The 21,268-nt window shown below is 37.6% G+C and overlaps 1 protein-coding gene across 1 annotated transcript in view; it reads right to left on the bottom strand.

Moving 5' to 3' along the window:
- The window catches only part of LOC126273341 (dynein axonemal heavy chain 10), a 1,458,287-nt gene that overhangs the window by 354,937 nt on the left and 1,082,082 nt on the right, over positions 1-21,268 (bottom strand). Inside the window, exons 127-128 of the mRNA XM_049976887.1 lie at positions 16,280-16,423; positions 1,364-1,493 (exon numbers count right to left, since the gene is read on the bottom strand). Coding sequence (XP_049832844.1) covers positions 1,364-1,493; positions 16,280-16,423 — 274 coding nt within the window. The remainder of the gene's footprint in view (positions 1-1,363; positions 1,494-16,279; positions 16,424-21,268) is intronic.

Below are 21,268 nucleotides of genomic sequence, written 5' to 3'. Positions count from 1 at the left end.
TCTCCCTCTATGATTTTTACCCTCCACACTGCCCTCCAATACTAAATTGGTGATCCATTGATGCCTCAGAAAATACCCTACCAACCGATCCCTTATTATAGTCAAGTTGTGCCACAAACTTCTCTTCTCCCCAATCCTATTCAATACTTCCTCATTAGTTACATGATCTATCCATCTTATCTTCAGCATTCTACTGTAGCACCACATTTCGAAAGCTTCTATTCTTTTCTTGTCTAAATTAACTGTCTTTTCATTGAGCCTGTCTGCAACCCAACATGTCACCTTTAAGGTGAGCATCAATCTATATTTTCCCTATACTGTCGATATTCCAACCTGGAGATTGATTGCTTGAATCAGAATTATAATGCAGCCTGTCATAAAGCAGGAAATTTGAGGCAACGCTTTGTGGACAATAACTGCTGAAATACACTGGTGCTGCCCAGAATGGAACATCTTTGGTATGGGTTAAAATGTTGATTTCACTCAAGAATCCAACATCCAACATCACTACCTTTTCTGGTTTCTGCTCTTTAGGAAAAATGGTCTGCCATTCCTCACTGAAAGTGTCCCCAAAAGCAAGGTGGACTCCCTCCCCACCAATATTAATGTCTGCTAATAGGTGTCTGGATCCTTCTGATTAGAGATGTGTACCACCTCATTTCATGATGCTTAGAGCAAGTACTTGAAATGATTAAATTGTGCTGTGTGCAGAAACTGCCAAGTGGCTTCCTATTTCATTTATTTCCCCAGTCCATCTCCCTGTATAATATGACAAAGTGGTTGCAAATAAGCATGTAAATCCATTGGCTGCTTTCACAGGTGGCCCTGCTTTGATGAGGCAGGTGATGCCCATGACAACACTGGAGTAGGTGGTAGTAGGAGGATATGTGGGGCAGATGTTGCATCTAGGTCTACTGAAGGGTTATGAGCCATGAGGCAAAGGGTTGGGAGAATGGGTGGAAGAGAGATGGAAAAGGATATTGCATAGATTTGGCGAGTCTTTCCATACCCCGATTACTGACCCCAGCTAGGTTGCAGCTCATCTCAGGTGCAGTTGCAATCAACCTTAGTGCCCAGAGATGACTATAGCTGTGAGTGTGAGAGTTGTGCTAGTGTAAATGTATGTGTGTGTGTGTTTTCTATTTCTGGTGAGGTACAAAGTCTGAACACTGAACATTTCTAGCACTCTATTTCATTTTGCCTATCTGTGACTCGGTGCCTCTTTGTGTGGTGAGTAACTCTCTATCCTTCCCATATTGTTAATCCATCCTGGATTTTTGTTTGATTCTAATATTATTATTTCTATGCCCCAGAGACAGTTGGCACACTTTATTATGATATTAAACTGATAACAGAGGCTTACTTGGTAATTCCATATCCTGCATTCTTTGCTGCATTTCGACACTGTCCAACGATTTGGTCCTTATCTTCATCAGTAAATAATGTAGGTACAATACCAACCATTAAAATATTGTTAATCAGTTCCAAAAACCCTGAAAGAATGCACATCTGTTTAAGCATTGATTTGATAGGAAGGAGTCATTAAACTCATTAAATGCTACCTGGAATATATTAGAACTAACTTAAGAGATAGCATCAGTCCAGTGAATATGATGATTACCAAAGGAAAAGTATGAGCCAACATTAAGCCTTTGAAAAAAATGGGAACTAATCAAATATGATGTCACCCAAGTTATCATCGCAATGCCCTAACTTTTTCTAGTGTATTTAACAACTTTTCAACAACGTTAGCAGACATTACGTCTGTTTCTTGCAGACTGTTGAAATATTGTAACAATTAGCACATCAACTGTAGTTTTAGAAAGAGCTGTAAATTACATTTTCTTTGGCATTAATAAATGGTTTCTAGCCAATTCTCTGTCACTGGACTTTGAAAAACAATCTCACTGAAAGTATTGCAGAACATGCCAAAGTATCCACTCAGCACTAGCATAAAATATAAGGCCATGCAAATGGAAAATGCTAAAGCGTTAAATCCTCTAGACTACAACTTAATAATTAATTCACTTAGAAAGAACATACAGTAAAAATGCCAAAGCACTGCAACAAAACTTTGTTTGCATTGGAAATGTTGTAAAACATGGGTGATCTAAAAAAAAAAAAAAAAAAACTTTTCAACTTTCTGTTCACTAGATCATAAGATATACTTTTGTCACTCATATTCAAGATAAGGTTTTCAAGTCTGAAAGTATGTAGATTGAATTATTTGTGACGTGAATTCAAGAATGTCTCTGTTCGAGGAAATCACTGTATTTACTACTACAACTTAGTACTTTTATTACTTAATGTAATTTGTTTCAAGTAATAGATATCTTTGTCACATCAACAGTTTATTTTGTGAAATCAATACTAAGAACAAGAACAATTTTCATCGACACAAAATCACCCGCTATTATCTCGAAAGAAGTTCATTATTCAGGGAGACACATTTTCAATGGTTTGCCAGTATATATAAAATGTTTACCTACTAATAACACACAGTTTAAGGCGATCTTACAGGATTTATTGGAGGACAACTCCTTCTGCTCCACTAATGAATTTGTTAGAAGAACCAGTTGATGTACTGATTACTAACTGCTAGTAATCTGTCCCAAGTTTTACACGGGTAGCACTAAATATGTATGACTTAACAATTTGTCTGGTGCAGCAATAATTTTGTTTAAAGACCACTGTTTAGAGTTATGTTTAAAATTCAGGCAACATTGTTGGTTAACTGAATATCACCACTTTCATAAGACTTACATAGCTTAAGCAGTACACACCAGGAAGGTTCTCAGGAGTCACAAATATGATCTGTCCCATATTCAGTTGCATTAGGAGTATTATTTCAAGACAATGATGAGAGCTGTAAGTTACCACACTGCCCAGTTTGCCAAATTGCCATTTAGGAAGTTGGCACTAGCTTGTGCTGGCCTTCTTGTAGTGGTAACTCACACTAGCCTGATGATGCAGTTGAGGAGCCTTACACCTATCTCCTGTGCCCACAAACCTTCCTCATAAATGAGCTAGTCTGTTAGTGAAAACCATATCAATAATCCCTACAGTAGTTTCTGAAATAAGCATGAATAAACAGACAAAACCTGTGGTGGGAAACTTTCATTTACATACACAGATGGAAAAAAAATTGCAAAACCTAGAAGGAGTTGTGTAATGTAGACAAAAGTTGGTAGGCATGGCCAGCCGCGGTGGCCGTTCGGTTCTAGGTGCTGCAGTCCGGAACCGTGGGACTGCTACGGTTGCAGGTTTGAATTCTGCCTCGGGTATGGATGTGTGTGATGTCCTTAGGTTAGTTAGGTTTAAGTAGTTCTAAGTTCTACTCAGAGCCATTTGAACCATTTGGTAGGCATGTTTTTACATCTGATAGGTGAAGCCTATTTAAATTTCAGGCCAGTCACATAAGAGCGGCGCAAGGAGCAACACCATGAGGATGGAAATCAGGTTTGCTTTAAATACACACTGTAGCAGTCATGAGCATTAGTAATCTTTGAGACTGGACATGGTGAGCTGATGTTAATTGAGGATACCGTTAAGCTGACAAAGATGCCATTATCAACACATGAGTCTGATTGATGTCACATAACAGTGCTACGAGAAGCTGGATGTTTCTTCTGCGATACTGCAGAAAGACATAGCAGGAATATAGCAACTATATGTGATTACTGGAAACAATGGTCACAAGACTATACCATTGCAAGAAGACTGGGCCTAAAACAGCCATGTGGTACTGTGTTCAGCATATGGTTCTGGCACATCATCACACAACTATCTATAACAAATTGGTTACTTTAAGCACAGCTTCAAGTCAGATGCCCTATAGTGAGCATCCATTGACCACAAATCTCTGTCATTTGTGACTTCAGTGGTATCAGGTGAGAGCTCACTGGAGGGCACAGTAAAGGTCTGTTGTGCTTCTGATGAAAGCTGGTTTGCCCCAAAACCAATGATGGTTGTGTGTTGGTTAAAAGGAGGGCAGTTAAGGGCCTGCAACCAACCGGTCTGCAAGCTAGACATGCTGAACCTACAGTGGGAGTTATGGTCTGGGGTGTGATTTTGTATGATAGCAGGAGCACACTCCTGGTTACCCCATGCACACTGGAAATTTGTACTACAGTCTGGTGATTCAACCTGTTGTACCACCATTCATGAACTGCATTCAAGGAGGTGTTTTTCAATAGGATAACATTCATTCACATACTGCTGTTGTAATGCAATATGCTCCACAGAGTGTTGACATGTTCCCTTGGCCTGCTTGATCATCACATCTGTATTCAGTTGAGCTCATATGGACAGATTATAAAATAACTCCAGCATCATCCTGAACCCGCACTAACCATCCCTGTATTGACACCTGTCACCTGTACAACACAATGCATGCTTGTTTCCATGCTTTCATTCAACATTTTGTCAATTACAAGAGTTAGTAATGTACCAGCATTTAACATTTGCAAATGGGTTATCTCACACTTACATTAACTTATGGTCTTGTAATGTTAATCACTTAAATAAACCGAAACAAATGTATTCCCAAAATTTCATTGTTTTATATTAATTACTTTTTGAGGTTGCAATTCTTTTCTGTCAGTGTTCATATAGATAAGTGATACATATCAATAGGAAAATTCTCTTGAGAAAACTACAAAATGAGTAGCCAGTACTTGTGCAGTACTTATATTAGGAGCTGAAATTTCAGTATTGCCATTTGACATATTTAAATTTAGTAATTCCTTGCCCTGGAATAAAAGATGGGTAGGTTAAGGAAAGGTTAGGACAGTGGAGAAGGACACTCAGAAGGTAGGATGAGAGGGAGAAATCTGTTGAGAAAACAAGGGGACACAAAGATATATGCAAGTACTCAAGTTGTGAGTGCACTGAAATATCTGTTGATAAGTGGAAAATTCAGACACTTCCACAACAAAATCACAGTTATTGTAATATCCTTTGCTCCAGAAAAAGAAAGAAACAAGTTCTAAATATTTTCTTGAATCCTTTGATGAAAATTTGAGTACCTAAAAATTGTTCTTATACAACCATGCCATAAAACATATTATTGATTCTTTATGGAGTTGGTTGAGGTTCTAACTCACTTTGTAGCTTATATTAATTTAATGATTTGGGAATGCAGAGATTTCTACTATATTGTCAATGCTTTCAGAATGAACATGAAAAATGTGATAAGGGGGCTGAAAAATTACATGAAATATTATTGTTTGTTCAAATCACTGGTGGCTATTATTGTTGCCTGCAACCACACTGAAGCACTGCATTATATTTTTATATTTCTTTTACAGAACAACATACAACAGCTGGAAAGTACAGAAGGCTTCTTTCTATCTCAGTGCAAGTCAATACTGTAAACAGACATATGTAAACTATGATAAATATGGCACATAACATCTCCAAATCATATTCTGTGAATAATTAGATATTCTACATTAAAGTCAAGGGAAAGCTCGGGCCTAGATCTGAAACATACAACATGCAGAGAATAGTAAGGACCCAAAATTAATGTGTTTTTATGTATTTCCTTGGGAAATTCCTGTCACTGTGATGACACTTCTAATTTAAAAGTTCTCTGCATGAAGAGATAGTTTACAGCTGTTGTGCTATCACACCAACATGAATAATTATAATCTTCAATAGATAAGGTCTAGTGTTACATTTTAACACTATTATCGTGATTTACTACAGAAAAGACACTGTGCTTCAAGTCTGCAACTAAGAATAAATGTGGATAATATTTTCTTAATTTCTATGCTTATGTCAATCACCATTATCATAATTATCTGCAAACACTTTTTAATGGATCAGAGTGAGGTGATGTAATGATGAAGACACTGGACACATCTTCAAAAGAGGTGGGTTTAAAATATCCATCTGATCTCTCAGTTTGGATTTACTATTGTTACCATAAACTTGATTAAGGGCAATGCTGGGGAGGTTCATTTTAAGCGAACTTTCAAATATTCAAACCACAGAAGTAGAAATTATTAATATTGACTTAGGGATATCTGATCATAATATCCTCATTCTTATAATTCCAACTATACCTATAAAAGAAAGGAATATATTTCTTTCCTATAACAGAAATTTTTCTGCAGAAAATTATGTTAGTTTTGTTGGTAGCCTAAGTAATGAATCCTGGTCTGGCGTGCTTTCACAGTTGACCACTAACAATGCTTATGATGTTTTCTCTTCACTATTCATGTCCAATTTTGAAATGTGTTTTCCCAAGAAACTGACCATAGCCCATTCTTGTAAGATCATTAAATCTGGTTCCTGGATTATGCCAGGTATTAAGATTGCCTTCAGGACTTTAAAAATGCTCAATTCTCAAATGGAAAGATCCACAGATCCACAGTTTATACACTCATGGAAATTGAAATAAGAACACCGTGAATTCATTGTCCCAGGAAGGGGAAACTTTACTGACACATTCCTGGGGTCGGATACATCACATGATCACACTGACAGAACCACAGGCACATAGACACAGGCAACAGAACATGCACAATGTCAGCACTAGTACAGTGTATATCCACCTTTCGCAGCATTGCAGGCTGCTATTCTCCCATGGAGACGATCGTAGAGATGCTGGATGTAGTCCTGTGGAATGGCTTGCCATGCCATTTCCACTTGGCACCTCAGTTGGACCAGCGTTCGTGCTGGACGTGCAGACCGCGTGAGACGACGCTTCATCCAGTCCCAAACATGCTCAATGGGGGACAGATCCAGAGATCTTGCTGGCCAGGGTAGTTGACTTACACCTTCTAGAGCACGTTGGGTGGCACGGGATACATGCAGACGTGCATTGTCCTGTTGGAACAGCAAGTTCCCTTGCCGGTCTAGGAATGGTAGAACAATGGGTTCGATGACGGTTTGGATGTACCGTGCACTATTCAGTGTCCCCTTGATGATCACCAGAGGTGTACGGCCAGTGTAGGAGATCGCTCCCCACACCATGATGCCGGGTGTTGGCCCTGTGTGCCTCGGTCGTATGCAATTCTGATTGTGGCGCTCACCTGCACGGCGCCAAACACGCATACGACCATCATTGGCACCAAGGCAGAAGCGACTCTCATCGCTGAAGACGACACGTCTCCATTCGTCCCTCCATTCACGCCTGTCGCGACACCACTGGAGGCGGGCTGCACGCTGTTGGGGCGTGAGCGGAAGACAGCCTAACGATGTGCGGGACCGTAGCCCAGATTCATGGAGACGGTTGCGAATGGTCCTCGCCGATACCCCAGGAGCAACAGTGTCCCTAATTTGCTGGGAAGTGGCGGTGCGGTCCCCTACGGCACTGCGTAGGATCCTACGGTCTTGGCGTGCATCCGTGCGTCGCTGCGGTCCGGTCCCAGGTCGACGGGCACGTGCACCTTCCGCCGACCACTGGCGACAACATCGATGTACTGTGGAGACCTCACGCCCCACATGTTGAGCAATTCGGCGGTGCGTCCACCCGGCCTCCCGCATGCCCACTATATGCCCTCGCTCAAAGTCCGTCAACTGCACATACGGTTCACGTCCACGCTGTCGCGGTATGCTACCAGTGTTAAAGACTGCGATGGAGCTCCGTATGCCACGGCAAACTGGCTGACACTGAGGGCGGCGGTGCACAAATGCTGCGCAGCTAGCGCCATTCGACGGCCAACACCGCGGTTCCTGGTGTGTCCGTTGTGCCGTGCGTGTGATCATTGCTTGTACAGCCCTCTCGCAGTGTCCGGAGCAAGTATGGTGGGTCTGACACACCGGTGTCAATGTGTTCTTTTTTCCATTTCCAGGAGTGTAGAATATGTAAAGTCTTATGGGAAAATATATCAAAAGGTAATTGCAAATCAAAGCTTCTTAGAATGATTACATAACAAGAATGTTGGGCAATAAATCACAGTCTGTATGGGATATTGTAAAAAGTGAAAGAGGGAAGATACATGAAGGGCAGAGAAAATCTCTTACAAATGCAATATCAGTATTGGCAAGAAATATCTACAAAATTACATAAATGATTACTTCCCCAATTACATAAATGAGAACTTTATAAGTGCTTCCCCAATGGTAAGCTTAAATTTCACTAATCAGAATAAACTTTGGTTTTGCATACCGGCATACAGTACGAAGTTATTTCCAACTAATGAGCATGAAGTAGTAAAGGTGATTAAAAGCCTCAAATGCAAAATGTCAGCTGGTGCAGAGGATGTTCCACTGTCAGTTACAATCCATACTGCTTAAAAAAATGCACAGCCCTTGGCTCACATTGTTAATTTATCATTCACTGATGGTGTTCCATGAAAGTTTAAAAATGATTTAAAGTGATACATTTATTTAAGTGTGGAAATCTGCATAAAGCTGAAAATTACCAGTCTGTTTCACTCCTCTTGGAATTTTCTACAGTAATTGAGAGATTAATGAAACAATGAATTCCCAAGTACTACATAATAATAATAATAATAATAATAATAATAGCACCTTCATTCAACATTGAATGGTACACTGCACATGTACAAAGAAACAGTAATGATTAAAGTTATTTGTACAATACACAAGACACATTCTTCTGAATACGTCATTAATTTACAACAAAATTACAATAAGATGTTTACTGATTTCTATTCACATAATTTCACATAACATTTGTTGTTCTTCATATAAGTATGGTACTCTTCTAATGTGTAGAAAGGGTGTTTTACTAAAAATTTCTTAAGCTGATGTTCCAGTTTAATTTTAGGAAGAGCCATGACTGCACTAGGCAGTGCATTAGCTAATTTTATACCTGCGTACTGAGGCCCCTTTTCGTAAAGTGCTGATCTGTGGCTGCCAATGTAAAATCTTTCTTTATTTCTAGTATTGTACTGGTGGAAATCTGAATAAGTGTTTGGGTGCAGTCTTTTCACAAGCAAAAAGGCTTGTGTTTATAACAGTTAACAACTCTGTTTTTGGAAACAAGTTGCGACAAGATTCCTTTTGCTCCACAGATTATTCTCAGACCCCTTTTTTGAAGAATGAGTAGCTTATCTAGATTAGCTTTGGTTGTTGCCCCCCAAATTTCAATACCGTAGTTCAAATGAGAGGAGAAAAGAGCATTGTATGCAGTATTTAGGACTACGGTGTCTCTACAGAACTTGCTAATAGTACTGATTGCAAATATATTTTGTGACAACTTAGTTGCTAAGAAGTCAATGTGTGCCCATTTCAGGTTGCTTTGGATTGTTAGGCCAAGGAATTTTACACTAGACTCTTTCTTTGCCCATTCGTTGCCCATGTACTAATTTAATTTCATTGTTCAAACTACTTTTGTTAAACTCCATCAAATATGTTTTACTGGTGCTTACACTTAAGTGGCTTTCATTTAAAAACTGAACAATTTCTTTTGTCACATTGTTACACTCGGCCTCTAGTTCATTACATGATTCCTTTTTACATACAATGGATGTGTCATTGGCATACAGGTCAATTTTGGAATTTAAAGTACAGTATTTAATATCATTTACATAGATCAAGAACAGAAGGGGTCCCAACACCGAGCCCTGCGGCACACCATTTTTTATGCAAATGATCTCTGATTTGCAGACACCACTTTCCATTATAAGTAGAACAAACTGTTTTATATTGCTCATATAACACTTTGTTAGGTCATAAGCAGCGCCTCAAATGCCCATGTTCCATAGCTTGTCTAATAGGATGTCAACATTCACACAATCAAAGGCTTTTTCCAGGTCTAGGTATACACCTGCCACATGTTCCTTGCTTTTGATACCCCCTAACACCTCTTTAATTAGTTGAGCAGCTGCAGTGCTAGTTGATTTACCTTTTAGGAATCCATTTTGATTTTCAAACATCAGGTTGTGTTTGTTAAGAAAGTTTATAAGCCTGTTGTATATAACTTTCTCAACTATTTTGGAAAAGACAGGAAGGATTGAGACTGGTCTGTAGTTTTCTGTTTTGTTGCTGTCACCTTTCTTAAGAATGGGTGTTACCTGTGCTATTTTTAGTCTGTCTGGAAAGGTGCCTGATTCTATTATATTGTTGACTGCTGCCGACAGAGGTACAGAGACAGTTTGGCTAAAGGCTTTTAAAACATTAGAATTTAGGCCATCATGCCCAGCTGAATAAGAGGGTTTTAAAGAGCTTTGATGCCCATTATTTCTGCACAGTTTGTTGGGGCTAGATACATGGTCACATGTATTACCTTTAATACTGTAGTGCATACAATGTTTATGTTTGTCATTTATGGCTTTGCCTATGGAAGAAAAATATTCATTACAATATTTGCAATTTCCAGTTGGTCTTTTATGAGCATGTCATTGTGGTTAATAGTAAATTCTATACAGGATTTGTCATTGCAGGTTCTAAAACTGTTTATGACTGCCCATATGCCACCAGTTACGTTGTGTGGGTTTTGAAGCTTATTTGCAACATAATCGCTCCTGGTCTGTGTGAGTAAGTCCTTATAGTGTGCTTGATATATTTTGAAGGCTTCCTTTAGCTCAGGAATCACTCTATTATTCAGCATTGAACTGTGGAGTGGTTTTAATTTTTCCCTCGCTTCAGTGACATTACTATTTACCCAAATATTTTTGTTTATATTTTTTGTTTGTTTCATTTTTGTGATTACAACTGGGCATGTGGTATCAAAGCAGTAATAGAAGTCAGCAGCAAAGCTATCATATGAAAAGCTATTATTTTCAAACCATTTTATTTGTGCTAGCATGCAGTTTAGTCTATTTATGTTGTCATTATACAATATTCTTTTAGTTACAAACTGTTGATTTGTGGTTGTTGTGACAGTGGGGGCCTCATGGAGCTCCAATTTAAGCTGTACTGCATGGTGATCTGAGATGGCTAATTTTAAAACCGATGCACTATGGGATAGGTGGGTCATGTTTGTTATTATGTTGTCAAGACATGTTTTACTATTGCCAATTTCTCTAGTGGGTTCCCGAATGAGTGGGGTCAGGTTAAATTCATCATACAAACGATGTAACTTTTTGGTGCTGACATCATTTGTTAATAAATCTATATTTATATCCCCTGTAACTACAATATTTGCGTGACCATTTGGCCCAGAAAATGCTGTTTCTATAAATAACAATTGTTTTAGTGTCATTTAACTTACCCAGTACCATTTTCATATGTCTAATTGCATCATTTGCTCGATTTCTTGCTACATCATATGAACCTCCCATAATAACGACACAGTCAGTGGATGAAAAGGAGTCACAATCCTGCATGCATGGCTTCACCACATCAGAAAGAGGGGCTCCAGGCTGGATGTGGCCACAGCCTTCTGAGTAATAATCAATGCGGCTTTTGAACAGGTAGAAGTATTGAAGAGTGATAAATTATTACATTGATGAAATAGTTAGTAATCTGGATAACCACAATAGTGCTGCCGGAGTTAATTTAGATCTTACAGTTTTCACATGGTTAGCCATGAAATCCTTTTAAATAAGTTGGATACAATGGGAATAGAAAACAAGTGAGTTCAATCACATTAGCAAAACAGATTACAGGTTGTGGAGCTCACATCAGCTCATCCTAATTACAAAATCAGATTAGTATGTGATGCAAGAAAGTCGAAATGGGTGTACCCAGGGTAGTGTGTTAGGCTTGCTTCTGTTCCTTATTTATATAAATGGTATACATACCTCAGCCACTGCTGCCATGGCCACAGTGTCTGCAGACCACACGAGTGTGATAGTGAGTGTACACTACAACTCAACTCATAAAGTTCTTGCATTCATGGTTCAGTGCCAATAGGCTGACCCTAACTGTGAAGAAAACAAACTATATACAATCTGGCAATATTATGAAAAGGATAGTTGCTAATCGCTGTATAACAGAGGTGTTGAGTCACAGATATTCACAAAAAAAAGACTGTCAGAAAGTAAGCTCTCTGCCAACATGGGCTTTGTAGGAAATACACACATACACTCATGATAATGCAACTCACACACACTCATCTGTGTGTGCACTGCATTTGTGAGAATATGTGTGTGTGTGTGTGTGTGTGTGTGTGTGTGTGTGTGTGTGTGTGTGTGTGTGTGTGTGTGTGTATCTGCGACTCAGCATCTCTGCTATATGGTGAGTAGAAACTAAGCTTTTCATAATACTGCCACATTTCATCCTGGAATTTCCTATACAGGGTGCTTTTTTGCACCATGTATGAACTCTAGGGATTGATTGATGAGAGGATATGGAACAAAAAAGGTCTAATGAACTTATGTCCAGAAATGCATGATTTTAGGAATGTATGTTTTTGGGAATATATGTTTTTAGGAATGTATGTTGACAAAGACGTAAACTGGAAAGGCTGTGTACATAATCCCTCACAGAAACTCAGTTCTGCATGTTGCTCTGATAATTATTTCTCAAGTTTTCTACACAGACAGTGTTAGGATGTCTTATTTTGGTTAGCTTATGGAATGGTTTTTTGGGGTAAAATTAATGGTCCATTAAATGAAATGTTTACATTAAGGAAAAGGGGTATTCAAATCTTGTCATATAGCTTGGCTAGGGCTCACTGCAAGTTGCTAGTGTTTACTTACTGTTCCTTTCTTGTTCATATACAAATACATTGATGACAAGAGTGAGACTTGATGAACTGCTAATCAACTTCAATTACCTCAGTTATAATACTCATAACTAGTGGGTCCCTCAATGTAGAACAAGTTAGAACAACCCACGTTCAAAAGATGTGATCCACTTAAGTGCCAATCTTTATAACATGCTGCCAATATACATAAAGAGATTGGAAACAGAAACGGCTTTTAGATCAGTGTTAAAATAATTTCTTCTTGAAGTGTTCCTGCAGTGTATATGGTTATGTTAGCTCATAGGATTACTAGGCACTCATTCATTGTTGGGTTCTTATGATTCTGTTAACTAATGTATCATAAGAGCTGTGTTTGCATTTGAAATAATGTTTTTGCTGTTGGCTTTCTGAACAATTTCCACTGTTACAGACACACTACAATACATCTCTGTTGTAAACGTATGTGGTGGTAACCTATTTTGATAGTTACAGTGAGAGCAGGTTTTTGTATGCTAATACTTTATACCTTTTAGCAGTGCTGTATGTGTGTCCTTGTTTTTTATTTTTTGAGGGGTGTTTTAAATCAAAGTTCCAGGTTTACCTACATCATTGACAGACTTATTGTGTATTTTATACTTTTCTACAGTTTTTTATTATTTAGTCATTAGTTTCACTTTTTCAGTAAAGACTTTATTTTCAGAATTTCTTATTAATTCATTTCTTTATGTGCATGTTGCACTGATAATGTAGATGATGTATTTTGTCCCCCTTCCAACTATGCACGAAGTGAGGTGGCTGCTCCAGTCTTAATGTACTGGATTTAAATTGGGGAGGACTGGGTTTTATTCCCTGTCTGGGCATCCTGACTTGGGTTTTCCATGGTTGTCACCTGTCTCCAAGGTGAATACTGGGATTATTCCATTGATTAGGCCATGACCAATTTCCTGCCCCTATCCTCATCTTATCCTATCCTATTTTGTTAATTGTTTACATAAACATATTGCACCCAAAGACTCAATATCATCATACACTGGAAGTTACTCTAGGTATTATGTATGGACATTACTATGCCACAAAAACCAAGAAATTTCATATAGGTGAAATATGTACCAAGAGCAATAGCAGTCAAGTAATTGGAAAATCATTTCTTTTCTGCTAACAAAAGCTCTGCCACAAGACCAGGTCAACAGTGAAAGATAGAATAATAGGGAGTAAATGCATATAAAACTCACTGCTTTTGAAGGTAACAGGAGAGATAAGGTGGTGTCCAGTGGTAAAAACATTTATGAGAGGTCAATGTAACTGAGTTAAATACAGTCATAGTAAAACCAAGCAAAAAACAAAATACAAAATACACACAAATGATAGTATAGGGCGATAGAGAAAGTAATAAGCAAATAAACAGGCAAATCAGAGTCATAATTTAAAAATAAAATAAGAACAAATAAAACTGTGTACAATGCTGCCACTAAAATTTCTGATTACTTTTCCAGTTATATAAAATGTCTGACAGAGAGCAATGTTAAATTTGAAAACAAACTGAGAAAGTTTCTCCCAGACAACCCTTCCTATTCTGTAGAAGAATTCCTAACTTTGATTTGTGTAAAAGGTGATGAATAGGAATTATTATTATATCACAAAACAACTACTAAAAAAATAAAAAAAATAAAGAAAACGTGTCAGGTGTGAGTAGGACTCATCAACTGAGGGCTATATACAGACGTAATTATGTGTGTAGACAGTTCATCCATCCTGGAAATCAAGAATATTGACTATTTTTGCCTGATATCAACAATGATAATCACAGGATATCTGTTCCTGTTTTTCCAATACTTTTGAGACTGTTTTAATTTCAAGTTTGAAATCTGATAACAAATGACAAAAGAAACATGTTTTCTTGTGATATAACTACAAATTAACAACTTCGGATTTTTCCCTTCATTTTTACTGAGGAACCTTTTTTTTCTTGCCTCATGGTTTGACTCTAAAAAAAAGGGAAATAACCTATAGGTTTTAATGTTGAGTTGAAGAGTATCAAAAAATATTATGTACATAGCCATAACTTTTGATTGTATTGACTTAGATCCTAGTGTTTACTACACTGCCAAGGGAAGAGAGATGTTAGTATGTGACATAAATTTCAAGTTGATGTGTGAACCAATTCCTGAGGAAAAAGGGTTCTTAGCAGATGGATGGACAGACAGACAATCTGATGACAAATGATGACCCTTTTTTGATAACATATTAAAAATTTTCAGATTCTTTGTCTTTGGTTGTACTGTGAAACCTCGCTTCTTGACTAATTTCATTATTCTAGATCAACAAGACATACCCTATGAGTTTCACTGAGTGAGTCTGTGAGACTCATATGTGACATAAATGGCCATAACTTTTGGTTGCATTAACTTAGAAGCTGCCAAGAGAATATAGACCTTGGTATGTTACATAAGTTTCAGCTTGACATCTTAACAAACAGACAGGAGACAGACAGTCTTACAACAAATGACAGACAAATTTGTTTTTCATGTGAAACAATTATAAAGTTACTATTTTCACATTTTTTGTTTTATTGTGAAACATTGCTTCTTGCCAAATTCAATGATTCTAGGTCAATGGGAAGTACCTTATGGGTACTGATAAGTGGGTTTGCGAGTAACAAAATATGTGGCACAAATGGCTACATCTTTTAACTGCCTTGACTTAGAATCCTCAATTTATACACTACCAAGGGGCCACAGACCTTAGTAAGTGACATAAATTTCAACTTGAACATCTACCCATTCCTACAAAAAAGGGTTTTTAACATTCATATGGACAGACAGACAACAAAGTGATCCAAAGGGTTTCATTTTTATTGACTGAGGTACGGAACCCTTAAAATATGAATGAGAAGGATGTAGCCATATTTACAAAGAATGTGTAATGTGAATGTAAAATGACTTATTCCACATCTTTATGATTAGACATACAAATGATCCACAGAACATGAAAGTAACTAATAAAGAAAATGGAAACACACAAAAGAGGAATGCAATTAATCTTTTGTATTGTGATTATCCTTATTCTTCTTAGAATATTTACACACTTTACCAAGTATTGCTTTGAGGTGTGAGACTAGGTGTTACAATGGTGACTTTATTGATATTGTGATTAGTGCTTTGTATAACTATGTGCTCTTAACATAGGGCAAGTCACCTGCGTATGAGTGTTTGTGAGAGTGTATATGTATGTGTGCCTCACCAGTGCTTGCCTTTTTTTTTTCTTTTTTTCCCTTCGCCCTGCTCTGGAAATGAGAAATGAGATTTTTCTGTGGTTGAACCAGTCTAAAATCCTGAGGTCAATGAAGAATTTAAGCAGATTGGGCATTTTATGGCAGTTTTGGTCAGCAACATAAAATGTTCATTTTAGGGAAATTAAATGTTGTACATATCTGTGTACCGTACACATCATCACCTTGTCTCAGGTATATGTCAAAGTTTAACAAAGGAAAAAAAACCTGAAATAGAAACGAAACTGATGTTCACTGAACAAATGCTAGGTATCATGTTTTGCAAAAGATGTGTATTATTCTAATATTAGAGCAATGATTGGGAAGAAACTTATGAAACATTATCATGGCAAATACTGCTTAAGGAATTCAACAATATATTTTTTGTATTCCATAAAAATGTAAAAATTAGCAAGTAATGAAAGCTTTAAAATTAATAGTTCTTTAAAATTAATACTAACCTTCTTCAGCTACCTGTGCAGCTGTAAACAAGAATACAGTAGGTTTCTTCTCCACTCCTAAAAGATAGTACAGTTGTTTTAGGTCTTCTTTGAAGCTTGTTTCATTGTAGCCTCTGCTCAGTGTGATCATAAACACATCACAACCTAAAACAGCAAGATTTATTGGAGCACTGTTTCTGACAACAAAATCATCACAGGCTAATGTGTTTGCCACATACAGCGACAATTCACATAGTGAGTGACTGTTCAATACATCAAACTTATTGCAATGAACCAGACTCTTATCTGGATTGATGTCCAGGCTTCGTATCTACTGTGAAATAAAAAGCATTCCACTGTACCATATATTAGTGTTTCATCCAATGAAATATGTAAATGACGCATGAGATGAATGACTCTCTAAATGACTCTGCCCATGCTGTAATTAGATCAATCTCTTCTTCAGAGTATCTATGGGAGTGATAGGTAGGGTGCTATAGGACAGTCTTCACTTGATACTGTCTTTGAAAATTCATAAGTAGGCTTTCATAAAGTGGTTGACATCTTTCTTCAAGAGTGTGTCAATTCAGGTATTTCTGTATTTCTCTGATACTTTTCCATAAATCAGTTAAACCTGTGCCCACTTATACTGCCCTTCTTTAGATTCAATATCATCTACTAGTACTATTTTTTATGGCCAAACACAATTGACCAATATTATAATATGGGATTTATGTCTGTCCTGTACGCAGCCACTTTTGTACACTGGCTGCATTTACCTGTACGCAAACTATGAGCCAAAGTCTGCCATCTATTTCACCTATTATTCAGTTGATGTAATCATTGCATTTAATATCGCCACAAATTATTACAAACAGATGTTAGTATGAGTTAACCAGTGCCAATTGTTGTTCATTGCTATTGTAGTCATAAGATACATATTCATTGGTTTTGAGAAGGACAGTTTTGCAAGTCTGAATTACTGAAGCAAGTTGCCAATCTTTGCGTCACTTTGAAATCATATACAGACTTGGCCAATTGTTTGTACAGCTTTTTTAGATAGTACTAAATTATAAATAACTGCATTATATGCACATTGACTGAGGTTACAATTATCATTAACTGCCAGGTCATTAAGCTGCATCATAAACAGCAAGTAAAGCCAGCTCTTAATTAATTCCAAAATAACTACCAGGTTTGTCAAATGTATTGTTTGTATAACTATATCTGTTAATTTCATTATTTAAACAAATAATTCAGTTTAACTGTTGTGGTAGAAGGAACTGTTACAAAGAAAGAATTTTTCTATGTATTCAGTTAACTGAATCAGTTATTATTTAACTGTAATGTCTGTAACTTAAACATTGACCAATTTATAGTTTCAGTGCCTATTATTATAAGGATACATAAAGGACTGATTTTTGGTCCCAAGCAGTCCACAGCCAATTTTCAGATGTGAAACTTGTATTGGTTAGATTAACAACAATGCATCAACTTAACTGTGGAATATATGTAACACAAACAGGCCATGTGTTAGTAAAATTAAGGACAATGTCTGTTTAATTTATTTGAAAAATAGTGTCACATGTACCGTATTATTCTGCACTGCTGTAAAATTATGGTTTTAGCCAAGTTTATGTACCTAGTGTTATGTGACAGCTACTGTTTTTATGAGTGTTTAAAACTCTTTGACTTAGTTGAAAATGTATCAGCAATTGATTGCTAAAATTTCAAATCTCATCTGCAGGTTGGAGAGGGAGTCTGAAAGCTTGTGGTGCATCTGTGGTGGTAGGTGAGTTCCAAGTCATGTTCCTGGGTGGTGCTACATGCCTTGTAGTCCAGGGACAAGATGACAGCTCAGGTGTGGCTGTGGCAATCAGCAACAACTTTGTCAATTCCAGTGACATGATGTATGTCACTAGTAATTCAGATATGAATGACAGGTGCTGGAATCCATGAGGTGAGCACTGGCCAAGTTTTTCAAGAGGGCAAATATTACTAGCTTGTGGTCTGTGAGGACCATGAAGTGACAGACCTCCACCAAAGGCCAAAAGTATTTGACTGCCAATAGAGTGCAAGGCACTCTATCATATGTGCTCCAGAGCTGTTTAGCAGCAGAGAGCTTGCTGAAGAAGAAAGTGAGTGACTGCAGCCTGTTGCCGGAATTCTACTGCAGGGGAGTGCTGATGGATGCCTGACTGGTATCAACCACAATGGCTAGCAGGATATCAGAGTAGGGGTGGATGAGCAAGCTAGTATCAATCAAGTCACACTTTGTGTCTTCCGTTTGCAGTGTCCAAGGCACCGGCTTGTTGCCCTTCATTTAGGCACAATGAAGGGCAGCAGTGAATGGTACCTGCATAGCAGCAGCATTCCTCAGATGGCACTGGAAGAAGTTGCCAAGGAAGTGGCCGAGGTTCTAGAATTTCTCTGGGTGTGGGAATCTGAGGATAGCTTGCACCTTGTTGGGTAGGAGGCATGAACCAGCATCAGAAATGGCATGACTCAGGAATACCACCTCGCTGGAACTGAGAATGCAATTTCCTGTGTTGATGATGATGCCAGCCGCCTGGAGAAATTTAAAAAAATACTATGAAGGTGCATTCAGTGGTCTTCATGCACTGTGGAAAAAATGATTAGGACAAGCCTCACAAGATGCCATCCAAGAAATGCTGCCACATTTTCACAGTACCATAGAGACTGAAGGTCTTAGAGCCCAAATGATGTGATGGCAGTGTTCTGGATGTCCTCAAGTGTGACCAGAACTTTTCCTCATGAAAGACATTGACCAGTGCTTACTACATTACTTCCAGCAGCTGTTGTTCATCTCTGAATCACTACTGACACAGCTCACATCACTGGAATTCACAAAGTCATTCCTCGCTGCAACAGTTGGTAGCTGCACCATCACCTGGACTACAAGGCACTTCTTCTCATACGGTAATTTCTGTCCTTAGGCAGGCTATTCCTTGTTCCAGCTACTACAATAACCTGATCTTCTTTGCCAAAATCTCTGCACAAATAATCTGCCAGGAAATTTCAAATTACTGTTGACATGCAGTCTTCATTCCACTAGAATATGAGTTTATAATGGACCTCAGGAATATTAAAGCTATTTACTGGTTATTGTATTATCATTATTATATAAAACCATGTTCATAGAATATTCTGCAAAATCAGGATAACATCAGTTCCTGTAATTTCAATATAAATTAGAACTTTTCTAAATTAATGTTTCAGATGGAAATTTTAAGTAATTATGTACTGTAAAGTGCATTTGCCAAAATTTTCTTCATGTGGTATATGTCAATATTTTTTTATAAACAGAACGATTTATCTAGAGTCTCACAGATTTGTAAAAGTTAACTGTGAATCTGTTTATCAATCAAGTAAATAATATTAAGATATAAGGAATTGTCACTGTTATCAGACGCACATATCAGGGTGCCTGAGCCCACGGCAGTGCTGTTGAGCAGGATGCAGTACTAATTTGTTGTTTATGGTTTGTCAAAACTGATATATATGTGAAAACTTAAATTCCTCTGCTTTGGAGATAAGTAACATAGCTCCTACATCACATGGATTATACTCCAAAAATATGAGTGATGTAGGACCTATGTCAGCTGTTTCTCAGCTTTTTAAATGTATTTAATTCTTTTTCTTACATCTTTTGTCTGTATAAAAGCACTCAATCGCCCATCCACTACCACAAATAACACAGATGGCAGCACCTGTCACTCATAGTGGCAGGAAAGAAATACAGACAACATGGTGTGTCACTTGTTTCATGAAGTTCATGTTCACCCTGTTACCATGCTATGCAACTCACAAGGTGCTCCATGCCTCACAATGCCGCAGGCTGTACACACAGCCTTGATTGTTGTAAGCTATATATTTTGTATATATTTTCAAGATTACCTTAGGTGATCGGGAGATTAGAACTTTTAACTGTGATTCAACGCTCGATGAACAAATTTCTAATTTTTGAAAGCAGAGACGAAAAGTTATTTCTTTCCTCATGGTTTTTATGTATGTGGCCATATTGTCTATTGTACAACAGAAAGTGAACACCAAAACACAAAATGACTTCATCCACTGTAACTGTCAGAACACAGTTACAAATGACAGTGATGAGTCTTGACTGTATTTTCAATTATAATTTTAAAAAAAGGCTCCTACAGACCAGATGGACCTGCTATTGGGCTGCACTTCTTTCGAGAGCAGGTAGTGGAAGAAAGCTTTTTTTCACATGTTCGTGATGATACCTGTAAATTGGCATATTTTGTATAAAAACTCAAGGATAAGTAGCAAACATTTTTTTGAATTCATCACTGAATTTGGAAAGCCATTGGTGAACAAAAGAGGCCTGGTTGTATCAACTTTGACTGAAAGTAGTTCACCTGTAAATGGTCTCAGTAGAAGACATTTTCCTAAACTGATTCTATTTACAGAAATATCAAAATATCATCACAGGAAATGTAAGGTTTGTGGAGGGCTAAGAAATGCAAGATCTGGAAAAGTGGTGAGGAAGAAAGTGATGGAGGACTTTGTTTTGCAAAACGCTTCAAAATTTTTCCATACTAATCCAAACGTAACAAATTGACAAAAAAAAAAACTGCATTTTCAAACAGTTTTACCTTTAGTACCAACATAATATAGTCCTATCTCCATTTAGGAAAAAATAAATGTAAGTAAACCTTTTTGTTGTGAAAGGACCTCAGATTCATTTCAATATTAAAAATTAGAAAAACGAACTCTCTTTCAAATGCAATTAACTAATTTAGTATCTGCACAGTAGAAACTGCTACACAACATTCAGAAAACCCGTGTACTGTGTAAAAGGACATTATCAGCCAGCTGAATGACATCTTAGACACCCAGTCGTCAAAAGTGTTAATACAGGGAGAAAATGGCCAAAAATCAGTTTACATCTCTGATTAGAGTCCATATACGAAGTCCTACAAGCCTGAGAACCATGTCTCATTTCATCTAGGGCACTGATGACCTTGA

Source organism: Schistocerca gregaria, chromosome 5 (assembly GCF_023897955.1).
Source record: "Schistocerca gregaria isolate iqSchGreg1 chromosome 5, iqSchGreg1.2, whole genome shotgun sequence".
NCBI lineage: Eukaryota > Metazoa > Arthropoda > Insecta > Orthoptera > Acrididae > Schistocerca > Schistocerca gregaria.
This window is presented reverse-complemented; position numbering and strand designations above follow the sequence as displayed.